Below are 25952 nucleotides of genomic sequence, written 5' to 3'. Positions count from 1 at the left end.
ATACAATGTAGTTTAATTGGAATCTGCAGAAAATTGTTGATAGAAATTTTAAATGTCTTATCATGTGGAATCAAAAGGTTCAGGTTTTTAAGTGGTTGACAATTGTTAATTTGTTTTTTTAAAATCTAATGCTTCCTTCTACCCTTCTACTCTCTTCTCTTGCTCACTAAATCACTTAAACTTAGGTTTTAATAGCCAAAGACTGTTCATTGTCCCTTAGTTTTCTCTCCAGTTGTTCATAGAGTAAGTTTAATGAATCCTATGAGACAATATTTTTTAAAAAACTGGTCTTAGCAAAGGTTCAGCAAAAAGGCTTTAGTGGTTTTTTTGTGCTATGCTGAGCATGCAGTATTCGATAGTCTCTCTAAAGAGAAGCATGATAAAAATAGTAATTGGTGTCTTATTTATGTGTAGCAGCTTTTTACAGACAGAGTAAGGAGCAGTAAGCTAACACGTTGTGCCATCTTGTAGCATCAGTGTAACTTCAGAGATGTTCTGATAATTTCCTTTGGAGAAATTAGCTTTTTAGAGTCCCATAAACTTAAAGCTGGTGTCGGTGGGTGTTAAAGGAATTGCTTGAAGTTTGATGTGCTCTGATTTTTCTGCCTGTTTATCCTTCAGTTTTGCAATTTATTTCTCTAAAGCAAAATGTGAAGAAGGAGAGAGTGAACTCCAAGAGAGGAGTTAGCTCTCCACATCTGTATCTGTACAGATATCTGTTAGTGTGGGAGGTGTACCTCTGTCACTGGCTTTATGTGATCCCACAAGGACCAGATGCCCTGTGAGAAATTGAGAGAAACTGTGGTAACCCAGGGAAGAGATCACTTCTGCAATGGAATTTTAAAGTTTGTCCATCAGAAAAAGAGGAGTAGTCCTTCTATAAAAGGAAAGATCCAAGGTTGTGTCAGGGTGGCAAAGGTTAAAGTTTTGTGGTCTGATAGTATGGTATTTCTGCGCTTTCTCAGCTGAAAAGCTGTAAAGAAGAATTTTAGTTGTGGTGTAACTCTGTACAGGAGTTCTCATGTGTTTAAGAGTGTTGTTAATAATTAACTGCACCCTAAAAGATAGTGCTAACCTGGCAGAAGTTCCTGGGGTAGAAACATGAAGGAGGTGCAAGTGTTAGGGCTGCTCTTGGGTTTTGAGTTTCTCTGCAGCAGCTGAACTCGACGTTAATGGGCTGCAATGCTTAGCGCATTCAGAAGTGCTATTAGGTATCAAACAGCCCCATGGTAAATCCTGTTCATGATGGATATCTGATTTTGCCCCAAGGCTGAACTTTGTATTCTCTTCCTTGAGTTAAATCAGCCCAAGTGAGGTCAGTAGTGCTGGAGGTCTGGAGCTTTGCTGCTTTTAGGTGGAATGACAAGAACAATCCTTCCTCTGTGCATTAATAAAAAATCTTAAAAAATTTTACATATTTAAACAGAATAAGGTACACTCATAAGTCCCATGCATTGTCTAGCTAGACTTCTAGCCAGAGTGAGAAACATCTTCCTTGACACAGTGTACTAAGATGTAAGGGATAAAAGCTGTTAGGCAAAAGTGTGGTAGAGTTGCAAGAAGGTTCTTTTCCCATGAAGAATGAATGCTTCATTGTGGTTTGATCTTGTTCTTCAATCCTTCCTCCCTTCCTTCCTTCTGTCACACTTCTTGTTATATCTTCACTGCTATTCTCAGCTCATTGTATTTTGGGTTTTTTCTTGGTCTCTTTCCTTCAGTTTTTATTCTTAGTGCTGATCTTCTGACACTTGTTCTGTCCAGTCTTTCTCTTGTCATATTTTCTCCTATCCTGATCTTGAAAGTTTCTAGGAAATGTTCTTAAAACCTTAGTAAGCACACAGTGCCTTATCCAGTGATGCCCTGCAATCTCACCCCAGTCTCAGAGGAGTCCTGGACTTTGGATTAGTGCAGTTTTCCTGGACTCTGATCAGATCCAGCTTTCTGTACACAGAACACATGTTTTCTGCTACATCTGAAAATTCATTTTCAGAGAGCTGGAGAACTTGATCTTTTTTCAAGTGTTGAAATCCTGTTCTCCATTCTCTTTCATTTGCAGAGTGGTTTTGGATGCTCGTGTGGAATTTATATCTCCAGTGTTCCAGTCTTGTGTTTGAGAAAGAAAAAAATCTATTTCCTAGGTTTTTCAATTCTTCAGCATTCATCTCTTCATTATTTCCAAGTTAATATCTTTTTCTGGTGTGGTTGCTCAGTGTTTTCCTGGGCAATGACAGGCTGACATGGTTGTCTGTGTCACCTTAAATGCCATCCCTAGGAGACAAGGGTAAAGGAGTTAAACTTGCTGGGAGTCTCTGGCGTCTTTTCCGTGCACTGTGGTGCGGCAGCGGAACTGAGCAGGCTGCAAACACTGCCAGCTCCAGCTGCCTGCATTTGAGGAGAGTCATTCTGCCTGCCATAAGGACAGGATACTGGCTTTTCAATGAAACCTGTTGCAGGAACTGATGGCTTTTCACGTTGCAGTAAAATGATTTAAAATGCTAATTGAAGCAGGGAAGGGGATGGATTCTTCTCTAGCACTGGTATAATTAGTTTGCTGTGGATATGTATGTGTATGGCAAAAACAGGGGCTGATCTTTTCCTGTGAAGCTGAGTGATCAGATTCATGCATTTTTATTTTTGTCCTTCTTCCCCTACCCCCGCTTTTATTTTATGTTGCCAATTTGAGCTTAGTTTTCTTAAATATGTACTTGCCATGTGTGGTGGTGCTGTGTGTTGGTTGGGTGCAGAATGACTGCTGCTTGTACCTGTAAGAACTGAGAGCTTTATTGGATTGGTGAACTCAGGAGCTTTTTATATGTTTGCACTTTAATTTTTCTGGTATATTTAAAGGATTCCTAGATGAAGTTATGAAGAAATATGGCAGTTTAGTACCACTGTGTGAAAAAGATGTCATGGGAAGATTAAAAGAAGTCTTTAATGAAGATTTCTCCCATAGGTGTGTAGCACCTCTTGGTAAAGAGCAAATCACTTGCATTGCTACTGCTGTCTAACAACTAGCAGAATAGAATCCATCTGACATGACCTTGCCTTGATTTTTCTCTGCCTTTTCAATCCTGTTTTAGAAAACCTTTTATCACCAGGGAAATCATGAAGTATCGGGAAAAACATCCAAAAACCTCCACTTGTAATTTCCGGGTCTTCTATAATAAGCACATGCTAGATATGGATGATTTGGCTACACTGGAAGGCCAGAACTGGCTGAATGACCAGGTCAGAGATGCTTGGTGTTTATGTGTTTCCCTAACCCTTTTTAGCCCATTTATATTAGAATTCCAGTTGTATACCTTCTGCTGGCATTACAGGTGGGCTGTCCTTACTTTACACTTCACAAGTAAGAGGAGTGGTGGGCAGCTTTTACAGTGTGACAGGTGCAGTAAGTCAGGAAGCTGGGAGGTGTGACAATTAGACTGGTGCCTTTTGAACAAATGATGTTGGACTATTTTGATAAAATAGTGGCTACTCATATAGGTTTTAATAACTTTCCCCATCCTGAAGCTTGAGCAGATTACAAGAATGACAGAGTGAAACAGCAAACTGTAGCCCACAGCCAAAAAACCAGGAAGGCTTCAGAGCCCAGAGCATGCACTAGTAGATCTAAATTGAATTAAACTACATTTAAGATTGAGGCAGACTTCAAGCAGCCAGTTACAGTCTCTCTCCACGATGACCACTATTAGTTGCGGAGTGCTTGTCCTTTAGACAATGTGGCTCTTAAGGCTCTTCTCCATATTGCTGATTTAAGTGGCTAGGGACCTATGTTTTATGGGCACTTGTGAATTTGGGTCTTAGAAAATTGTGATGTGTGTATTTAACTATTTACTAACTCTTTCAGATAATTAACATGTATGGTGAACTCGTAATGGATGCAGTCCCTGAAAAGGTGAGGGGGTTTTGTTATTACACCAGTGTACCTAATGAGAGATGGAGAGGGGAGGGTGAAACTTTGCACACTTTGGATATAGAATGAGGATTCAACTCAACGATGGCCTGAGTGGTTCCATTATAATTTGTTGTTATGTGCTGCTCAAATTTTCTACCTTTCCTTTTCCCTTTTCAATGCTGTTGCTCTTGTTTCAGGAACTGACTGTATTAGCTCTGCAGGTGGTCTCTGTGGTAGCCTAATGTCACTGATGTACCTGTAGAAGACACGTGCCCTGTTTTGGCCCATCCCACTCTCTTTACTTCCCTAGAGGTTTCTGTTTCCAGCTTATCTGCTTCTCAAGTGCTGTATTCATGCCTTTGCTCACCAGGCTGGTGTTTCAGCTGAAATTTTTGATGGAGATGGATTTCTGCTGAGATGACAAACCATGAGTGTTAGCATCTGAACCATGCACATGTGCTGCTTGCACTCACCCGCCCACCCACCTCATAGCTGTGGGGGCTGTAACAGCTCAAGCTGTGTCAGCTGCCTGCCTGGTGAATGTGAATTTGTGTGGAGCTGCTTGGTTCCTTGGCAGTATTGACTCTGCAAGACTCTGTTTTGTGCATCCTCCTCAGAATGCTTACAGCTTTGCAACTGCAGTGCCTGACTGTTGGTGGCAATTGAGAGAAAGAAAGCAAAAAAAAAAAGTAATCAAGATAACAACCCCCCCCCCATTTTGTGACTAAATTTGCAGCAGTGACAATTATAAAAACCCATCTGTTTAGGGACAGAATAGTTTTCAGGTGAGACCACAAAGGAAGAACCAAACAAAGCCATTCTTAGATGAGCTCTGCACAATGTAACTTAAAATCTTCAAGCTCTGAAGAAAGAGCGTTGTTGCTTTGATTGGATGTGATGGTGATTCTTCATTAGTATTCTCCATATTTCCTGAGTGTGCTAGGCTAGGGGTATTGGAGATTGTATCTGTTTGCTTGTGTCTGCTTTTTCTTCCTAGTGCATAATTGAAATCCTCATGGGAGATTTTGTGCTGGCACCTCAGAATGTGGTTTTGAAGTCTGTTGGCATAGCTAATGGCTATTAGACTGTGTTCTCAGATGCTGAATTTTTCTAACTTTTTTTTTCAAGTAACAGCTCAAGCCTTCTACCACCTCTACACTAGCAGAATTATTAAAAACAGATGTTGCAGATTTCTATTTGTATTAATCTGTTAGTATAATTGCAAGAAGCTAAGCACAGGAAATAATAGTGTTAACTTGAAGCTAATTTTTTTTTTATAAGCCTACATTTTTTTTTCATAAATGTTGGTTTTCACTTACCAAATGGATCAATCATACCTTAAAAATACTTCTCAATAGCAGAATATTGTTCATGTCATAAGAGTTGAATGCCAAAGACAATGTTGTTGGGCTAAATCTCATAACTGTTTTGATCAATTTTCTTCTTCTGAGTCTCAGCTTCCAGCAACTAAAGCCAGAAGTTACTCCCTTCTCCACCACCCCTGCTTTTCCAGTCCAGTGTTCTCTTCCTTGACCCCTGTAAAGAATAACAAAAACTAACTCCTTGTCCTGGTGTTTTTCTCCCAATTCTGTCCCCAGCAAAAAAATTAAACATGATATGCCTGGAGATGCAAAAATGTAGATATAAATGCTGCAGTGGCTCACATGATATATTATAGGGAAATAAGGCTTATTTTATTAGCTTGCTGAAGAACAGTAAGAGTTGAGGTTTGGCAAAGCCTCTGTTTGTCCCTACTGGGGTTCTGTTTCTAAACCTACATTAAATATTGCCTCATTACAAGTTGTTTTGTATAAATTATCCTGGGGGAAGGGGAATGACTGTGCATGAAAATTTCTGTGCTCATTGCTCCTCTCTCTCTCTCTTTTTTTTTAGGTTCATTTCTTTAACAGCTTTTTTCATAGACAGCTCGTAACCAAAGGGTATAATGGGGTAAAACGATGGACTAAAAAGGTACCTTTAAAATGTTGTCATCAGTGTTGGGGTTCTGCTGGTCTGGGCTTACTCACTAACTTGAAGCTGGGTTACAGTGTGCTATTTGCAAAGGAGCTGTACAAAGTGAGAAGGGCTTGATGAAAATAGTAGTGTGGCACTACTCAAGTTCGTATGTTGTACTTGGAATGGCTAAATCTTCAGTGGGAGGTTATCTCTTTGTGTATGTTCATGCAAGTTGTTAATTTAACTGCAAGAAATGTCTCTTACTGCTCCTGACAGTGCCAGGTACACTAATCTACAGGAGAGCAGACTTAATTCTGGTTCTTCTTTTATCTCAACCTGGCATTCTCTGACAAAATCAAATTGTTACTCCAAGTAACACATACCAGGTACTAGAAAGCAAAAAAGAGACCCATGGTTAATAAGCCAGACTGTTGTTCTCTTTTGAGAACCACGAGAACAGAATTCACCTTGCCTTCCAGAACCCACACCAAATCATGGGTGTGATATTTTCAGGGATAGCTAAAGCAAAAAGAAATACTCCCTTTTTTCCTTTTTTTTTCCTATGAACATTTGTCCTTTCTAATATGGGAGATGAGGCAAGACTAATAAAAGGCCGTGTTTGAATATATGATCTTTCTGCAGAAGTACTTAAATAGCACACATCTGTGAAATGCTAGAGATGAACTCATTATCCAAATATAAAATCTATTCATATAATTTATTAAAAATCTCTTTAAAGAGAGATGGAATATCAGTGCTTAATATTCTCACATATTATTTTTTAAACATTCCTTTTCTCCAGCAATCCAAGTTTTGTAAAATCTCCCAAAATTAGGGTAGATTCTGGAAGCAGGATCTGTATTGTAGTTGCTGCTGAGAGGTACCTGATGAGACAGGACAATTTTTAGATATTTACACTTAAACTCCTAAAGAATCTCTCAATCAAGAATGAGAACTAAGCAGTTTCTATGAGAAGGATTCTGTAGACTCTTTCATCCTGCAGTGTGCAATTAAGGGGAATTTGTTTCTGCTCTTTAAACACACCAGAGTATTGCACCATGTTTTGTAAATGTTTTCTCCTGGGATACAGGATATCCTGTGCTGGCTCTGCAGTGGTTTCAGAGCTCCTGTTAGTGTCTGTCCCTTCTGATCACCCATCACACTGGTACTTCTGGTTCACTGTTGTGACACAGAGCTGACTCTGCTCTCATGGTGAAGTGAATCTGGGTTTCCACCACTCTTCCTGTACATCAGTTCATAACTAAAGACAAACTTTTGGCTGCCCGTTTCTACTCTTCTGCTGTAGGATTGCACACCTGCAGTAATCCCACAACTAGGGCCACATGAGGACCCTTGAGTTTTGTGTGGCTCTGCTGTTACTGGACATCACAGAAGATGTAGTTCATTTCTCTTATTCCAGTTTTCCTTTGTGGTCTCAGCTTGCTGCTGGCTGACATCCCTGTGCTTCTCTCCAGGAGTGATGGATCAGTGTGCTGTAATCCAGTCAGGAAGCAGTTTCTGCAGGTGGGAGCAGGGTCGATGCTTGTCACAATCAAAGGACTGTTGTGAGCCAGGCTCGGCTGATAACTGCTGTGAATGCCCACACCTTTTTGTCTCTTCAACTTCCCATTGTTACTCAAGAAATAGACTTTTCTTTCCTACAAAAGACCTGCCCTTGCCAGTAGTGTTGCAATTATGTACTGTTCAAATTGCACAGTGCTTAAAAAAACAGGAAAAAAGCTTAGAAATCTTCCCACAGGATGAGTTCATTTAGTTCAGGATTCTATTTTTGCTTATTTTCTGGACTGTGCCACCAAAACCCCAGTAATTAGACACTTCTTTCAAGAGGAGCTAGGAGAAGGAAGATCATGAAAGGCCCTGGCTTGGCTGGCTTCCAAAAGCATAAGGGCTCATCTGCCATACAGACACTGGGGGTGTTGCATCTGATCTACTTGTTCTGTACTTCAAGACCTTTTCCCTTGTTTGCTTGCCTGTGACCACAGTACATCTGCTACAAAGTTAGCTTTGAGAAAGGATGAATCTGCTCTACCTTCTTGCCCTCCTTTCCTCTGTTCACCAAAGCATCCTGCACTCCTCTGCTTTCCTCTGGGAAGTCCCAGAGCCTGTGTTAGAGCAGAAGAGGTCAAACTGCAAATTTGCTGGTTTTGTGGGGTATTTGTAATTACAGACTCTTCATAGAATAATGGAATAGTTTGGGTTGGAAGAGACCTTACAGATAATCCAGTTCTGCCCGTCTGCCATGGGCAGGGACACCTTTCACTATCCCAGGTTGCTCCAAGTCCCATTCAGCTTGGCCTTGAACACCCCTGGGGGTGAGGCAGCTGCAGCTTCTCTGCATAACCTGTGCCTGTGTCTCACCACCCTCACAGGGTGTACACCTTCTGAATTTCTTTCTTACATCTAAGTATTTATTTCTTTCATCTAATCTAAACCTGTCCTCTGTCAGTTTAAAGCCATTCCCTCCATGCCCTTGTCCAAAGTCCATCTCCAGCTTTGTTGTAGCCCATCAGGTACTAGAAGGTGCTATAAAGTCTCTACTGAGCCTTCCCTTCTCCAGACTGGACAGCCCCAAGCCCTCAGTCTGTCTTCATAGCAAAGGTACCCCAGGCCTCTGAACATCTTTTTGGCTTCCTCTGGACCTGATCCAACAGGTCCACCTCCTTCTTACATATGGAAGCTCAGAGCAGGACACAGCACTTCAAGTGTGGTCTATGAGAGCAGTAGAAGGGCACAATCTCCTCCCTGACCTGTTGGCCTTGTTGCTTGTGATGCAGCCCAGCATGCAGTTGGCTTTCTGGGCTGTGAATGCACATGGCTGCATTGTGTTGAGCTTCTCATCAACAGCCCCGAGGTCTGTTACCTACTCATTTCTATCAGCAGCTCTGATAGAAATGAGTGGTGCTCACACTGGACAAGCATCATTACTGAAGAGAAGAAGAGCTAACCTAAACTGAGGCTTGATTTTATTGCTATCATTACCTAAGAAATCACACTTCAACACAGATGTTGTGGTGCAACATGAGCAGGATTTTGTCACAAATACAGTAGTGATTAATTCTGATACTGTACAAGGTTCCTCAGCCACTTTCTGGACTGTAACTGTATTTTTGTGCCTGCTAATACATTGTGTATTAGATAAATATGAAGAATGTGGTGAAAGAGTGAAGGGGGAAAAAGATTTCAGTTATGGAGTGGCAGAGAGGAAACTTGGATACAATTAATCTCTTGCTTTGCTTTCTGCCTGTGGAACTTTCTGTGATATATGTTGTTCTTTTTGCCAGGTGGACTTGTTTAAGAAGACTCTCTTGTTAATTCCTATTCACCTGGAAGTCCACTGGTCCCTCATTACTGTGAACATCCCCAGTCGAATTATTTCATTTTATGATTCCCAAGGCATTCATTTTAAGTTTTGTGTAGAGGTAAGAGTGGCAGCTGTGTCTGCAAAGTCTGAACTGTTTTCTTAAACAAAACACTCCCCCTTCGTTTCTGTTCAGCCATAAACTTTAAATGTGGTATGTCTGTCATTGTCTTGCTGTGTATAAAATGAGAATCAGCCTGTCCTGCTGAGGAGTCTGAAGCACAGAGCTTGAGGGTCACACCAGAGCCAGGAGCTGAGGTCAAACTGCCTATTGCCCAATTAGCCTGACCATGTAATCAGCACAGCTTTGGTGACTCTACTTGGCACTCCCACAAAAAGCAGGAGCTCAAAGCCTTGGGGAAGCAGAACCACCCCAGGGAGAGTGGGGCATTTCTTTCATCTGTTAAAGGACTTGTGTTTAGGATAAATGATAAATTGTGGTCCTTTAGGAGATAGGTTGCCTGGGTGAGAGCACAGGACTGAAGATGCCAAAGTGTTGCCCAGTGGGGTTTATGTGTTACTGTGCTATTAACAGCGTGTGGCCTTTTTCCTTGTCCTGCATTGAAACGGGGTGTTGGCCTCTGGTTAGAGCTCAGCAACCAGCAACTTTTCAGGGCTGCAACCTGAACACTGGAGTTAAATTATCAGTCTTCCTGATAAAGAACAGCCAGGAATTTTTTGCTGGGCTTAGCAAATTGTAATGACCCTCTTACAAAAGCTAATTTTGTCAACTTAATTGCTTGCTTGATGCAGCAGCCCTCTACTTTTAACTGTGTGTAGTTGTTGACTTACTGAAGAGTAGTAATTATTGTACCCAGGAGAGTTCCCAGCTAGGACTTCTGAATGAAGACACTATGCCTACTGGCATTTGCTGAGGATGAAGCTAATGTTTGTCCTGGGAGCAAGAGATCTCATGCTCTCTAGCTTGTGAATGTGCAGCATGAACCAACCATCCCTCTCGGCAGCCCTACGGTCTCTTCTGCAGCCTTGCAACCTGATCTGTGCCATCCCATTCCAGGCAAGGCATTTGCACCTGAGTCTCTCACAGACATGAGGAAATTTTATTTCTGCCTGTTGTAGGGGTAGGAGGGGAGCAATACCCCAAAATTCACTGTGATCCACACACTAGAGTGAATATTTCTGTGCTGCAGTGTTTAAACTGTGCTATAAATGCCCAGTCTGTTTATAGAGAAGTAAGATTTGCTTAACCCAAGACCATAGTCTCATTTATCTTGCTTCCTTCTCTTCGCTTGTGTCAGCCTATTTTTTTTCCTGTATGTCACTAAAACTCTCCCTGGAGCTTTGTTGATTAGCTGCAGAACTCGAGCGTTTTGTATTGAGATTTCAGAAGGAAAATGCAGTCGTATTGAACGTAAGGGCCTTGGTGTCAGCCAGTAAGCCAGGAAAAAACACATGCCAGGCTGCTCTGTTTTTCTCTGCATGTCTGGGAGCACTCTGACCTTGTCCCTGGGTGCCACAGCTAGTCGGGTATGAAGTAGAGCAGTGTACCTTGTGGCTGAGGGGTGTTGGACCTCCCCTTGATAGACTAAAATGAACCTTGATGGTAGAAGGCACAGTACGCACCAGAGTTCATTTTTTTGCCTCTAGATTTTAGCTCAGCTCCTAATGCTCACCTGAAATTTGTCCTCATTGTCAGAAGGATACCAACCAAGCAGTCAGTGTTTCTCTCCTGTTCTTTAGTGGGTGAATAATGTTGCTTTTTCTTTTTCCTTTCTTCTTTAAAGAACATTCGAAAGTATTTGCTGACTGAAGCAAAAGAGAAGAATCGCCCCGAGTTCCTTCAGGGTTGGCAGACTGCTGTGACAAAGGTAAATGGCAGCACTTTGAGCCCTGGGGCCTTGTGGGAGATTTCATGAAGCCGCTTCTAAATTCATATATTTGTACCAGTAGTAAATGAGTTCATGCTGCCCACATAGAGGGTACTGGGAGAGATGCAGGTAGTTACACATGGGAATTCCAGCTCTGTTGGTCATTCAGCTCCCACCAGGGCTTTAGCACTTTTTGCAAATGGCTTGGTGATCTGAGCCTTTCTTTGGACAATTAAATGTGTGCACAGCTAAGCCTGCAGCTGGTGTCCATAATGACACAAGGTCAAGGGCTGACTGAGCTGGACACTCAGCTGCCCCCCTTCTCCTGAAAGGGCTGTTCTGAATGGATGGGCTTTGGTGCGGGAGGGAGCAGGCTGGTGTTGCTACTGCTGATATTTTATGTTTGCTATGGATAGAGGGCTTTGGTCTCCAGGGCTGTTTGTGGCACATTGCGTTTGATCGCAAGTAAACAAAGTCTGGCAACAATAAAAGGGAATAACTTGTGTGTAGTGTAAATGAGGGAATATGTAATTTGCGTAGCCATCCCATAATGGCTCCAAAGATATAAAACAGGTCATTGCACACTAGACATACTTCCAACAGCTCCCTCCTTGCACAGATTTATTTTTAGATGCTGATACAATGATAAAATGATTCTTCTCTGCACTCATGCACAACCTGTGCAGTCAGTTCATCCTCTGGCATTCTGTGAGGCAGAAGATCTGGGAGTTGAGAAAAAACAATTACTTTGCCTTTTCAAGTGCCAGAGACATAATAGCACTAGTGATTGGGACTTTTTAGCTCTGCATATCAAAATTGAGCATGTTTGAGGAAATAATGAAGGTTGAAAGTTATCATTTGAGACTGCCTTGCTCAGCCCTGTTGCCTAGTGATGAATCATTTGTCATGTTCTCTGAAACCTTTTGGTGTGGCTGGGGGAGGAAGGCCACTGCTGGTAGCATGGATGCTGAGAGTAATCTTCCTCTAGGCCTGTGTGACTTTGCTGATATAGTTTTGTCCTGTGTAAAGTAGATAATGCTGTACAAACATTTATTTAAACTAATTGAGAAGCTGTTCTGTGTAGGTCACTTAAAAGAAAATAAACTTGAAAGTAAGACTTATAATTTATTTTCTGTCCTACACTATATATTTTTCTAAATATTAGGTGTTATTCTAACAAGGTGTTGAGTGTCACCTTGCAAAGTTTGGGACGAGAGGAAGTAATTACAACTCCAGTTTCTGGAGCTGCCGAATAGCTCTCTCTGAGCATGAGACAGCTAATCCTTCTGCTGAATCTCCTTTTGGACTTTAAGCAGGAGTTAGAGAACGAAAGGATCTAAGTAAGTAAAAGGATAAGGATCTGATGTGTCTCTGGTTGTTTCCTTTCCTTTCAGTGCATTCCACAACAGAAAAATGACAGTGACTGTGGGGTTTTTGTGCTCCAGGTAAGAGTATTCTTATCTAAAAATCAATGGCCTGTATTGTTCATGTAGTAAATGTCCTTTTTTTCAACCAAGCCTTTTCCTTTTCCCCAGTACTGCAAGTGCCTCGCCTTAGACCAGCCTTTTCAGTTCTCCCAGGAAGATATGCCCCGAGTGAGAAAAAGGATTTACAAGGAGCTGTGTGAACGCCAGCTAATAGACTAATAAAATGCAGCCAACCTAATTTCTCTGGCATTTCTGACAAGTTGCAGCTGGTGTTTGTGTACTTGAATTTCTGAAAATTTCCATGAATTTTGAGCGATTCTCAGCTGAGTGGTGTGGCCACTGTTGTTACCTCAATCTTTTGCAAAGTTCTTTAACTGGCAGAACATAATAGAGCTGCCATAGACTATTCCTAATGTCAGTTTGGTTCTCTTATGTTCTTTCCTGTATTTAATATTTATTATTTCAGCATGCATATAGGCAAAGCATGCAACTAAAACCATGAAACGGTAGATTTGGGGCACCTTTGAGGTGTAGTTAGAAATGACAAATACAGGTGAATTTTTTTTGAAAAATAAAGATGCATGATATGTTTTCTGATGCAATAATGCTTTGAATGTATAAAAAAAAAAAAAATCAATGCCATAAAAAGAACAGCTAGAATGTATTTGATAGTTCCATTGTCCCTGTTGTGGCTGTGTAATACTGGATACCACATTTTAGGGTGGCTAAAGTCATCTACAGCTTTAATTTGTGAAGACCCTTTTTCAAATAGTTCAGGTTGCTAATAAAGTTTGTTCTGTTAGCATTTACCTGGCTGTCATTATCAGCCTGTCCCTATAGATAAAAAGCAGTCTTTGCACAAATAAAGCTTCAGCACTTGTCTGTATAATAGAAAGTACAGAAGTGTTCAGTCAGTCAGATGGATGGTAAGTTCCTAGATGCTGCAGAAGTCTTCATGATGTGTGCATTAAGGAGAATTATGAAGCTGGCCCTGAAGAGTCACAGCTTAGATAGCAAGATAAACTCCTTGGCAGTAAATGTTTACATCTCAGATGGCTTTGAGTCATTTCTCAGATCCATGATATGCGGTGAAAATGTACAATTTCTCCCTTCAGCTCTGTCTTCAAAGCTTGTTGTCTTTAACCTCCTGCTGGCTTTTGCTTTTGTTCAAATGTAAATTAATTAATTTCTTCTGCATCTGCTGTTTGATTGTGTCGAACATCCCTGGTTTTGTCTGTGTCCAGTAGCACCGATGGGTCTGGTTGGGAGTTGCAGCACTTGTGGCGGGTTCAGTGCGCACACAGCGAGGTGATGTCACCCTGCTCCAGAGGGGTGGGAGCCCATGAGCCCAGCCCTGACCTTCACAGGGTTGTTGTGCTGGGCAAAGGGTGAGTGAGAGTGGTGGATCTGCTGGGCTTTCACCTTGGTCTGTAAACTGTGATGTGCTCCTTGCTGAAGAGAGCTACTTCTATTTGAAGAGATTGTTGTCTGGCGCTGCTACACCGGCAAATGTCTTTGCTGCATTTTTCTGCCAGATACAGGAATGAGCCCAGAGGAAAAGTATTTTCATTGCTAAACATCATCTGCTGCACAGCTTCACTTTGTGTCCATCCATAGCCCTGGTTCTGATGGAGGAAAACTACTTTGACTTCCCTGTCTTGCAAATTAATTCAGACTTGAGCTAAGCCAGGTGCAAATCCCTCCTAGATGACTGGAGGGAGAAGGGAGGGAGTGCCAAGCACAGTCAGGCCAGGAAGTGGAAGCACGTGCACACTGCTGTGCTGGAGAAGGAGTTCCTGCAGTATCCTTGCGTGTTCCCACTTCCCCTTGTTGGCAGCTGGCAAGGACTGGCTTAATTTAGCAAGATAAGGAAAGCCTTAAGCACTTGGTTAGATAATTTAAATGAGGAACTTAATGAATCAGAAAGAACCTAAAACCCAGATAGGCAACACAGATCTGCCCACTGTATGGTGCAGAGCACCCCACAGCACGTGGTTTATTTGTGTTTCCCTGAGGTGTAACTAACAGGACAGCAGCATCTTCTTGAGGTGAGTGCTTGTGAGCAGTGCAGGGTGACTTCCATGAAAACTGAAACTAGGGATGTAGTTCCTCCTGTGGGGTAGCACATACAAGCCAGTGCTGCCACTCTCATCTTCTCTGTGCACTGGTGTCACATTGAATGGTTCCAGTGCTTATGTGGTGGGACAGCTGTTGAGGCCACAGCTAACCCAGAGGACAGTTCTTACCTCAGTATAACCTGCTACTAAACGTGTATCCCAGTATGAAGGAGTACACAGAATTGGGTGGCCAGGAAGAGATGTGGAGGTGGTGCCATTTTGGGTGCATGAAAGCAAGGCTTTATTTTCAAGTAAGACTCCTGGCAGAAAGGAAGTGGAACAAAAAGAACTGCATGAGCAATTTGCTTTTATTTTCAGAACCTGAGCAATTTGGTAAGGAAGCTTGAAAGGTGTCCTGTGAGACCACCAGCCTGGGAGGCTCAATGCCTCAAAGAAAGACCCTTATTTTTCTGTGCAAGTTGCCTTGTTGATGGATATTTTTCATTGCATGGGAATGCGCTGCAACACTGCACAGTTGTTTCCTAAGGCTTGGTGCCTACTCCTGGTTGATAGGCATCCATCTTGCTCTGTATGAGAGATTGTGAGGAGCCTTTAATCACAATCCCCTTACCAGAGCATCAGCCAAAGCTCAGGATTCCTGTGAGCTGTGTGTTCAACGTGGGTGCTTTGAAGCAAGTGCATGTGTGTCCCAGATCGTTTGAGGGGAGGGGGCTTGCATTTGAATCTGCTGCCTTGTGAACTGGGGAACAGGGTGGGGAAACATGCATGTTGGAAAGTACTTCTTATGTGCTTTCTTGTCATCTAGAGGTTTCCTGACAAGTGTTCCAGTTGGTTATGGGGCAGCTCAGAGGAGCTGCACTTGAGTCTCCAGCTGTGAACACACCAGTGAGGGGCCTCTGAAAAAAAAAAAAGGAGGGGAAATTGAAAACAGATCTAATGTAAGCAAAGTATGTTGGTGCAGTGTTGAAATTAATCACAGGCAGTCAGAATCTCAGGCTTTGTAATGGTGTATCCTGTGAAACTGGACTAATTAACTCCTCCTTGAGAATGTCTTTGATGCCTTAAAGGAGATGGACTTCATAATCTGTAGTCATTTTACTAGTTCTTAAAACATTCAGAACTATGTAGAGTGTTTTTATTATGAGAGGCACATTTATGTGGATGTAGTTATGGCTGTTAGCAATTCCATTAATGTGATCTTCAGATTTTCATAAATCACTCTGAACTGGTTTGGCAGATGCTTAAATTTCACGACTTGTTCCAAAGAGATTGTCTCGCTGTGCTGATTTATACAAATAGTCCCAGAACTGGTGAAGCCTCTGCCTCGTGCGTGACAAATTTAAGCTACCTGAGTTGTAATAAACCTTAAACAGAATTGAAAATGAATTAGCAGTTTCCATTTCCTTTGCTTTTATCTATAGTTTTAAATGACTGTGCCCCTGATACAAATCAATAAATGCAGAGTGTGGCCTTGATTCTGCAAGGTGAGTAGAGAGATGCCTATTGGTACTTGCTGCTATAGAGATGCTGCTGGTACTTGCAGAATGGAGGCTGGACCTTTGTGATGTCTAATACGCAGTTCTGTTCTTACCTGGCTCTCTTGAATGTGAAGGTGATATTTTGAATGTTTCACATGCACTGATCACTAAGCCAGACAGGCTTGCACAGAGCTGCTGGCTTGTGTTGAATCTCCAGTGTAATGCTTAACCTACCTTTACTTTCTCAGACTTTTGATTGGCGTTATCTACTGTAGCATTTACTCAATTCAACGTGAAAATTTAAGCCTTGGAAAGTGCTGCAGAGTTAACTCCACTGAGCAATGACTGTGCACTGTGGGTGTGCTCTTGCATTGAATGAAGCCCATGTTCCTGTGCAGTAATAAAATTGAGTTTTACCATAAACCCTATTTTCTTTCAGTGGTTTGGTTTCATTTTAATTTTAAAAGCAACCAATGTGATGTTTGAGGGAATGTTTGTAGCAGCTTGTTTTGGGATGTGTTATTAGGAGAAGCCTCTCCAGCTGATTAGTTCAGTAACTCTGAGCTGAACACTAATGATGCTCTCTGTCTCACAGTGATGTAACTTACTGTGGTTTTAAGTTCTGACAACATACAAGATTGGAGATGTCACCCATTGCATAAATAAGGGTGGAAATCTTGCATTAGACACTTTCTTTTAAGGTGGCATTTAAAAAACACTAATCTGCCAGCAGAATACACAGGACTTAGATTGCTTTCTAGATCAAACTACACTAATGCCCTTCTTGTATTGCTTGTGGATTTAGCTGTGTAACTATAGAGTTAAATCTTGTCTTTGCTGCATGTTACAAAGCTATACAGCTTGTGAATTTGTGATAATAGAGAGAATGAAGGCTTAGCAAATGTCTCTTTAAGCTATTAATCATGAGACTGGCAACATCATTGTCTTTATTACATTCATAATTTAAAAATCCTATCATGGAGGAGGAAACATGGAGGCTTGTTAAATATATTCTTCAGTGGAAAGTACTAAGAAATCAGATCATTAAAGTACAGAATCATAAGAGACACTAGAGCCTTGCCAGGAACAATAATTACTATTTATATGTAATAGGCACTGGGAGGGAAAAAGATGAGTCTGGTTTGCTTATGCCTGAACTTAATGGGTTTTATGAGTAACCAGCTAGAAGGATTTGGGGATTGAATTTCATTTCAGAGTATGTAATATTACAAGCTATAGAGCTAAAAACTGTTGTAAACGGAGTGAAATATCTTGAGAAATCAACTGGTTTGTTTTCTCTCAACACAAGTAAGCAGAACATGTGTGAAGCAGCTCCAGCTCCTGCCTGAAATTCTGATGAGTTCTTCATTCTTGGATTTCATTTCAGCATTGCTGGTAACTCATGTCCCCTAACCTGGCACTTTGAGGTTCCAGACCTTACCTAAACACTAAGGCTACCTGGGGCTCTTTACAGGCAACTTTGGGAAGTAGCTGAGAGGAGGAAGGATCAAAAATCCATTGGGGAATCTGCACTGCCTTGTGATAAATGTTTTGTGGGAGGGAAGGCAGGGGAGAAACTGAGCTTTAAAAAAAGATGTATTTAACTGGATAATGTGGGTCAGGTCATGTTTATGGTACATATAGAGCTTGATGCAGACAAGGAGCCATCTTGTTTATGGAAACCTTTGAGATGAGTGGGAGAGAAATGCAGGGAAGAGATGCCTTCTGCAGGGATCATTGCTCTGCACAAAGGTACATTCTGTCTTGCTTCAAGCCTGTGCATTTTACATCAACTTAATGCAGGCAGCAACTGCAGCAAATGAAGAAATTCCCTCTGCAGTGTTCAGCTGAATATCACGTTTGTTGAGGGCAGTTGGGGCTTGATAATTTCTCCTCAGCATCTCTTGACAGCTCCAGCCCATTGAAGAGCTGGCAGGCGTTGCTGCTCCATGGGGCTGCTCTGAGGGAAGATGTTCACAAATCCAATAGATTCCAGCTCACCCTTCAGGTCTGGCTTCCTTGGGGTTTCAGGTTTGGGGGGTTGCTGGTTTTTTGTTTTTAAAGAAGTCTGAAGTACAGAGAGCTTAGGGTAATTCTTCAATTAGTATGTTCCCTTTTCATTCAGGAAACTTGGCTTAGGCGATGTGCTCTCAGTTTTGCATACTGAAATGCTTCTGTTTCACTATTAATGGACAGAAAAGAGTCTTCAGGGCTGAATTTTTGGCAGTTTTGGGTTTTGTTCTCTGATAATGGATCTTTAGGTGAATGTTTTTTTTTTACTTTAGAACATGGATATAGCTAAAATATTCTTAAGTAATTAAATGTAATGCCTTGAATTAAGGGTCACTTAAGATACTTGTAAGCAATTGGTTGTCCCCAGATGTCATGTCCTAGTCTTTAGAAGGGACTGGGATGTATTTTGAGGGGATCAGTGCTATTTATAAAAGAGGGAGCATAAAGGTCCAGCTTCCAAATTCACTCTCTGATCATTTAACCTGAATGAACATCAGAAACAGAACATTTAAGTTCTGATGCAGTTCTTAGAAGGGCTGTAGCTCATGGCCTTTCTGGGAGCTGTGGGGGTTCTCTGGGTGCTGCCTGAGTCAGATGGATCATCCCAGGGTACTCTTTGGCCACCAGATGTCACGCAAGGACCACCAGAACAGCGTGTGCTGCTGTGCTCCAGCTCCCAGCTCATGGGCTGACCAGGCCGTGGTGTCTCCTGGTTGCGTGTCGCTGCCACGTCGGTGGTTGTCTTCTCACACGTTCCTCAGCGACGTCTGTGCTGCAGTTGCAGAAAGAATGTGTGTGTTAAACCAACCCCCCCCCCCACCACCTTCCACCCACCATCAAATCCACTGAAAATCCCTCTGTATCAAACATGTAAGTGTTTGGCTCCAGTGCAGTTACTCCAGAGTCCCATCAATTTTACAAATTGGCCGAAACATTTTTTGGTAGAGAAGCCTTGCATACCAGAGGTCTTTAGTCTGATCAAACTGCTGCCCTGCCATAGATCATGACTGTTATTTTTATAACTCTGTATTACCGTGGCAAATGCTGGGAGGGGGGAGAAACCACATCAGTAGCAACTTCTGTCTGATTTGTGGTCATATGCTTATAACTTGACATGGTTTTGCAAATAACTAAACAAAACCAGGAATTCTTTTAGGGGGAGGAAAAAAACCCTACACAAAACTCCAAAAAACGGCTGCATCAAATATCTTGTGTGGAGTCTGAATTGCTCACAATTTGCATCTTTTAATGGAAAATGGTTCAGCACAGGAATGAGAACTGGTTGCCCTCTGTTAGTGAGTTGGGTCTGTGCTGTGGCTGTCAACCACTGCCAAATACTGACAGCCTCTGGGCCATGCATTTTCTTGAATTCTTATTTAATTGCTGGTGTCTGCTCAGGCTTTATCCTAAATTTAGTAACATTCAGTGCTCACTTTTCTCTGCAATACCTTTATAAATTCCTATATAATCTGATCTCTAATTTTAAAGCCATCTGTCATTTTTGAGCTGTATATTTTCCAGCTTTAAAAGGTCTTGTTGAAGGAAAATTTAAATTCATGGCCTACTGAAAATGTATTTTTCTTTAAATTATTCATTGGTAAAATGTCTTTGAACTTGTGTTTGTGTAGCTGGTGAGTCGGGGGCAGATGCTGGGATTCCTTGCTCAGATGCCCTATCCAGAGCACTGCTCACCTCACAGCAGCAGTGGGACTTGCTGCATCAACACCTCACCCAGGGACCAACCTTCAGAGAGGTGTCCCCTGTCTGTCACACGCCATCCTGTTCACTAGGTGGCATTGCTTCCCATTCGAAAAGCTTCTAAATACTTCATTAATTATGCTAATCCCCGTGGTGGATGGAAAATGAACTGCACTGCCATGTCTTCACCCTTGTGTCCATTTTATTCTACTTTGCTGATGGGATTTCTTGGGTTGAGCGACCTGGAACATCCTCATCCCAGTTGTTGAAGTTCTGGTCCAGGGAAGGCTTTGGCTTGGCAAACATGAGTGAGCCTGTTGGGAACGCTCTGAAGGTGCTGCCCTGGCTGTTGGCAGCCAGCTCTGTGGTGCCAAGTCCACCAAAGTCATCGTTCTCCTCAAGTCTTTGACCTGGATTATAATCCTTAATAAAAAAATGTCAATGTACTTGCTGGAGCAGGGTTGGTGAAGCCTTGCCTGTCCTAGAGTGGGAGTAAAATGTGCTGATGTGGGAATCCTTTCTGATATCAGACCAACCATGGGGGCAGCAGGAGAGCAAGGTGCTCTGGAGGATAATGAGCTGCTACTCATCACTTGGGTGCTTTGAGGGAGATTTGTTCCTGTCTTTTCCATGCAGCCCTGTTATTTTATTTTACATTCTTATGCTCTTCCTTGTCTTCCTCCTTTCCTTACGCGAAGTCTTAATTAAGGGCTGAAACACAGTACATTTAAGAATCCTGGCTGCTGCCAGTGGGAATTAATTGCAGCCTTTTGTAGGCTTTAAAATGAGATGAATTTTGCTTTCACAAGCTCATTTTAGTAGCAAGGAGTACTTGGTTTGTCCGTGGGACACATCAGGAAGGCAAGGTGGCAAGGTGTCTGTGAGGTGTCAGGTCCTGGATGTGTGAAATCACAGAAACCTGTGAGGCTGAGAATGACCAACTCCCTGAGGCAACTGATGCAGCTGAGATCAGGGTGCTGCCACTTCCCAGCCTTGAATTCCAGCAGTGCTTCCCAGCCTACAATATTTATGCCCCTTTCCCTTTGCAAACCCTGGTGGTGCCAGATCCAAGTGAAGACCTGCAGAGGCAGCTCCATCCTGAGCTGCTCAAGACAGGCGAGTCCCACGCTGGGCTCAAGAACATCCTTGCTTTGCTCTCATGAAAGGACAAGACAAAGTAGATTTTGAACAAGACTTTTAATGAACAAGCAAGATAAAAATAAATGTAAATTGAAGATCCTGTTTCTCATGTGTATTTTATTAAAGACTACAGAGTTGTTCATTCTTGCTGTGTAGTATAATTGCTAAAACATGATTTGTAACCAAATATAGCTGCTTGCATTAAAAATGGCACTACTTTTTACTAGGGAGGATGATATGGTAAAGGAATGCTCATTTAAACAATTACATAGTTCAATTTTTGCATTGAAAACCTCAGCTTTTTCACTTTTTTAAAAGTTAACATAACCTTGAGATGGTTTTTAGCTTGAATTTTGTTGGGCTGCACGTGGATGAAGAATGGTATGCAATTAAAATAAGCAATATACTTTAAAAACTGGTTATATACAGATATTAAACTTGTCAAACCATGTTTTGCATTTTGCAGTGACTGAGTACAAGATAATGAATGTGACAGATTCTGGTCACAACAGGACGATGCCTTTCATTGCCCAGGGCCTCTGCAGTCGTGAAAAGCATTTCCAGAAGCCATTTATGAGAGAGCAAGGGCTTACATTTACTGGTTTAGTACCTACAGCTTTTTGAATCGTTTTGTGTGGCTTTTTTCCTCTGAAATTCTAGAATTCCTAACTCTCATCCTTCTGTTGTGGGTTCCAATTTGCCAGGTGAGCAAGGATGGGAACATTGATACCCTGTTTTCCCAGTTCCATCTGAGCTGGGCTGGGTGAAGATCACCTTGCCCTAAACTGGTGGCAGGAGAAGATGAGCTTTCTGTGTGACAAAATGTGCAGATATTTACATGTAGTAAATAAATCCTCCCTCCTTCCAGTCTAAAGAGTGACATGGTGTTCTAGTGTGGGACCCAATCCACTGAAGTAACCAAAGGGTTCCCTGGATTCTGAAGACAGGGATGCTCCTTTCTGAGTTTGTAACCTGCTAAAACTCCCACATCCATCACCTGAAGTTGGCCTTTCTGAAATACGTGGCTGTTGATGATGTGAGAGCAGTCAAGGCTGTGCTGTACAAGGCTGGGGTCCCAAGGCCTCCTCATTTCTCTCTTCCCCTTAAAAGGTTTAAATGTTTGCTGGCTCAAACTCAGTGTTGACTGGAAAGAGCATGTGTTGTGGCAGTCCTGGTATGCAGGAAAATGCCTTTTCAAACCTCTTCTCTGCTGTTTCCCAAGGAATTCAAGAGCCAGTTGTACATCCACACCTTTCATTCCTAAGTACCCCTCTCATGAGATCCAGATACCAACTGTTTCAGAGATGTCTTTAAAAATCAATAGTCCTGGAAAAAAGTAAACATCTTCCCTCTGATGTGAGATGAAGTCTCCAAGAGCCTGTGGATGTCTCTGGGGAGCATCATCAAAACCATCCTCAGCCCCACTCCCATGCCAGAGTTTTTATCTGGAGGAAAAGAACAATTGCATTTAATTTGAAATGCTCTTAGGAAATGATAACTTATTCTAGAATTAGAATTGAAATAAGATTTTTTTTTTTAGACTTGGTTGGAAGTTTTGGATACTTTCAACCTTATCTAAACAAAAGCATTGATTTTTGGTTAGATGTCTCCAAAGCCACCCTTCTGAAAGCTCATTCAACAGAATGCTTAAAGGTTTTATTTCTATCCCAAAGGTGAAAGAAAACAACTTCAAAATGTCAGAAATGCTGTTACCTGATGAGCTCTATTTTTCGTAAGGTCAAGAAAAAGTGATGGATACAGTAACAAGCATTGCTACTATTTCCTTTTAAAATATATATGTGATGCTCGAGTTCATAAGTGAAGTGTGTGTCTTTCAGAAGCTAAAAAATAGCAGTGTAAAGCCAGAGTCCTTGGTCTGTCCCTCCTTGTTTCTCGTGAAATCGATTTTTGTTTTAAGTTCTTCTGGTGTAAATAATTTTAATGAAAAGGAGAAAATTGCTAGGTGGAGTTTATCATCTGGAATATATAGGCTTAGATGGTTTCTTGAAATACAGAAGACATGTGAGCAGAGCTCTGAATGCCCTGGAGAAATAATGCCCAACCCTTTAAAAAGAAAACAATAATAAAAAAAAATAGTTGTTATCCTGCAGTAGACTGGCCTGGTGCCATTCTGTGTGAATGAAAGGGTTGGGGCTGTGGGTGCAGCCCTGGCACAGCCAGGGTGTACCTGGGTGTGTGATGGAGCTGCCCCTGTGCCTTGGGCACGTTGCAGGGCCAGACCCCTTTCTCACAGCCCTTGAAGCAGAGGCAAGAGCAGCTGAGGAGCCTCATCCTCATCCTCCCACTTCATTTTCTTGAAACTGTGGTCCTAGGGGATGGGGAAGCACATGTTTTTGGGGGGCTTGGGGGAAAAAGGGGATTTGAGCAAGGCCATGATCTGTCCCACGATGGATCCATGTGGTCCATGATTACACTTGCTCTGTGCTCCTCATTTCTTCCTTTTATCCTCTGATAAACACATACCAGTTCAAAGGAAAAAGAGAGAGGAGAGGAAACACTTGAGGTAGGGGGGGACCACCTGGGTGCCCACCCATCTCCTTCCCAGGAGAGGGCTGCATGCAGGACCACATGTCTACAGAATTTTGTGCTCTCAAAACCTCTTTGTGCCTTTGATCTTTACTGCTGGGAGATCCTCTGAGGCAGGGTTCAAAATTTAGCTTGTGTCTCCTGTTCCACTCCCCCACATCTTTATCAGGCTCCCATCGAGCATCCTCACCCTCCTGTCAGGGGCTGGTCCCGGCTCGCAGCCCTGGTCCTTCTCCCGGACACCTGAATTCCCCTCCCTGATCCTGTCCCTGGTCACCTCCGGGGGTTTGGTCCCCTCAGCGCTGCCGGGGCTGTGCTGAGTCCTTGGCCCTGCCCTGCCACTGCCATCAGCAGTGACCGTCCCCAGGCCATCACGGCGGGAGCAGGAACCTCTTTGCTGACAGCAGCGGGCATCCAGGGGGTCTGTAATGCTTTGCAGACAATTTTCTCTCTGTTATTGTTTTAAACTCCATGTTAGCCATTCCCGCTTCCCAGGTTTCCGCGTGTTTCAAATTATTTTCCCCAGAGGCATCGACAGCATTTTTCCAAATTGAATCTCATTTATTTTCTACCCAGGTTTCCAATCTCTCTGAGGCCCTTTGTATTATTTCTCAGTCCGCACTGCCGTACAATATATCCTAATTTAGTATCATCTGTGAATTATATTACCATGCCCTTTAGTTCTTCTTCTATTTAATGAAGATATTTCCAAGAAAAAAAATCTAAACTATATTTTATTAAAATAAGAAGGTAGAGTCTTAAAAACTCCTTTGTGGGTTTCCAGTATGAATTCTAAATCTTTTTCAAAGGAATCTTCACTGTTTTAAAGAGAAATTAAAATCTTCCAAATACCAAAGTTCGTAGGTGTAAAAATTAATCAGTTTTTCAATTAGTTGAGACCTCTGTTCTTGTGTAGTGAGCTCTGCATAGTGCACTTTCCCTGACATAGACACCATCCATGTACTTGCAGCAGATTTTTTTTTTAAACCAGCACCAAACATATGTTTCAATTCCTCAATAAATTTGTTCCCTTTCCCTTCCTGACCTTTTCAGGTTTGCTCTATGTGGCTGTTCTAGCAAACATGTACACTGTCAGGAATGGTGCTGAAGCAGCATATTTTAATGCAGATTATGCAGGCTTATTCATAGGAAGTGATTTTCAAATTCAGAATCATGAATATTTGCACTGTAAGGTTGATTCTGTTGTAGCTTTTTATTTATAAGCTAAGAAGTGCTGCCTGTTGGTGCCCGGCTGGGAGAGCACCACGCCTCTGTTGTGGGGAATGTGCCGTGCTATGGGAGCTGCATGTCCTGTCAGCACAGCTCACATTTCTGACCCTGCACAGGGAAATAGCACTGGCAGCAGGCACTTTGCTGGAGATTCATATCCTAAAATATTTGCTGCATAATTTGTAGCAATGGGCAATTTTATGAAGACTGTGATCTGCTTGTGAAGAGAAATAAGATGTAAATTGGATTAATAAATTGTTCTTTGCAAACAGTTTGCTGGCTCCAGAGGGCTTTTCTCTTTGAGAAGTGCTGGGGTCTTCAGTTCTCTGTGGATTGAGGGCTTGACCCCTGCATGCAAACCAATGCTGGGGGAGGCTTCTCAAGCTTTGGCATGTCCTGGCTGTGCTGACCCATCCCACTCTGCCTCTGGCTCCTGCTCTCCAGGGACTTTCCCCCCTCAGCTGGAGGTGACCATGCTGAGCAGGGCTATGAATGCTGCTGGGAGAATTCGTGCTCTGTTTTATCCTGGAGAACGTGTGGGCTAATTGGGGTGGGTAGTGCTGTGTCTCCCCTGCCCTCAGGTGTGAGGAGGGCTGGTGTTGGAGCTTGGAAGCATCCGCAGTGTCAATGCTCAGGCTGAGCTGCCTGCATGCCCCTGTCCCCTTCGGGTTGTTGTTGCTTGTTTTAGTGTTAAAAAATGAGCCTTGTTCTCTGCAGGTGTAGGGACTTCCCCAGGGATGAGGAATCCCCGAGCTCCCCGACATTCCTGCCACCACCGAGGGGGATGCTCCGCGTGGAGCCGCCGGCTCGCTGCCACGCAGCAGCTGTAGGAAGTTAGAGGAGCCTTGGGGCTATTCTGGGAAACACTGAGGGAGATTCCCGAGGTTTCCAGAGCAGAAAACTGGCTCAGAACTGCCTGCCTCCATGCCAGACGGGGATGATGTAGAGCTGGGCGCGGAGCCCTGCAGAGAAGGATGCTTGATTGACAAATCAATGGGATCCTGTAGGAGCAATGAAAAGTCAGGGACCACCAAGAGGTGTGCTGGAGGGCCTGGCCCTGTGCTTGTGGACTGCTCAGTAGGCTGCAGCTGAGATCCACATCCCTTGTATGGCACAGCAGGCTCCCTCAGGATACTGGCATGCCCCTCAGATGGCACTGTGTGTAGGGCCCACAGCTGATATGGACAGGAGGTGTAGGGTATCACCTGCCTGTCCCCTGGGTCAGAGAAAAAATGCTTGTTGCATTGTCTTGATGGGTTCAAAGGTAGCAAAAGTCAAA

At 42.7% G+C, this 25952-nt stretch overlaps 1 protein-coding gene across 6 annotated transcripts in view; it reads left to right on the top strand.

Moving 5' to 3' along the window:
• The window catches only part of SENP5 (SUMO specific peptidase 5), a 163242-nt gene extending 146769 nt beyond the window's left edge, over positions 1–16473 (top strand). For all 6 annotated transcript variants that reach the window (XM_085587259.1, XM_085587257.1, XM_085587260.1 and 3 more), the window contains 8 exons: positions 2848–2953; positions 3081–3228; positions 3851–3898; positions 5792–5869; positions 9157–9294; positions 10979–11062; positions 12457–12507; positions 12598–16473. In XM_085587259.1, coding sequence (XP_085443385.1) covers positions 2848–2953; positions 3081–3228; positions 3851–3898; positions 5792–5869; positions 9157–9294; positions 10979–11062; positions 12457–12507; positions 12598–12708 — 764 coding nt within the window. In that variant the 3' untranslated portion in view covers positions 12709–16473. The remainder of the gene's footprint in view (positions 1–2847; positions 2954–3080; positions 3229–3850; positions 3899–5791; positions 5870–9156; positions 9295–10978; positions 11063–12456; positions 12508–12597) is intronic.
• The last annotated feature ends 9479 nt before the right edge of the window (positions 16474–25952 follow it).

The sequence above is a fragment of the Lonchura striata genome, chromosome 9 (assembly GCF_050655825.1).
Source record: "Lonchura striata isolate lonStrDom1 chromosome 9, ASM5065582v1, whole genome shotgun sequence".
In the NCBI taxonomy this organism is placed as follows: domain Eukaryota; kingdom Metazoa; phylum Chordata; class Aves; order Passeriformes; family Estrildidae; genus Lonchura; species Lonchura striata.
The sequence above is the reverse complement of the archived record's forward strand: the minus strand, read 5'-3'. Positions and strand labels throughout refer to the sequence as shown.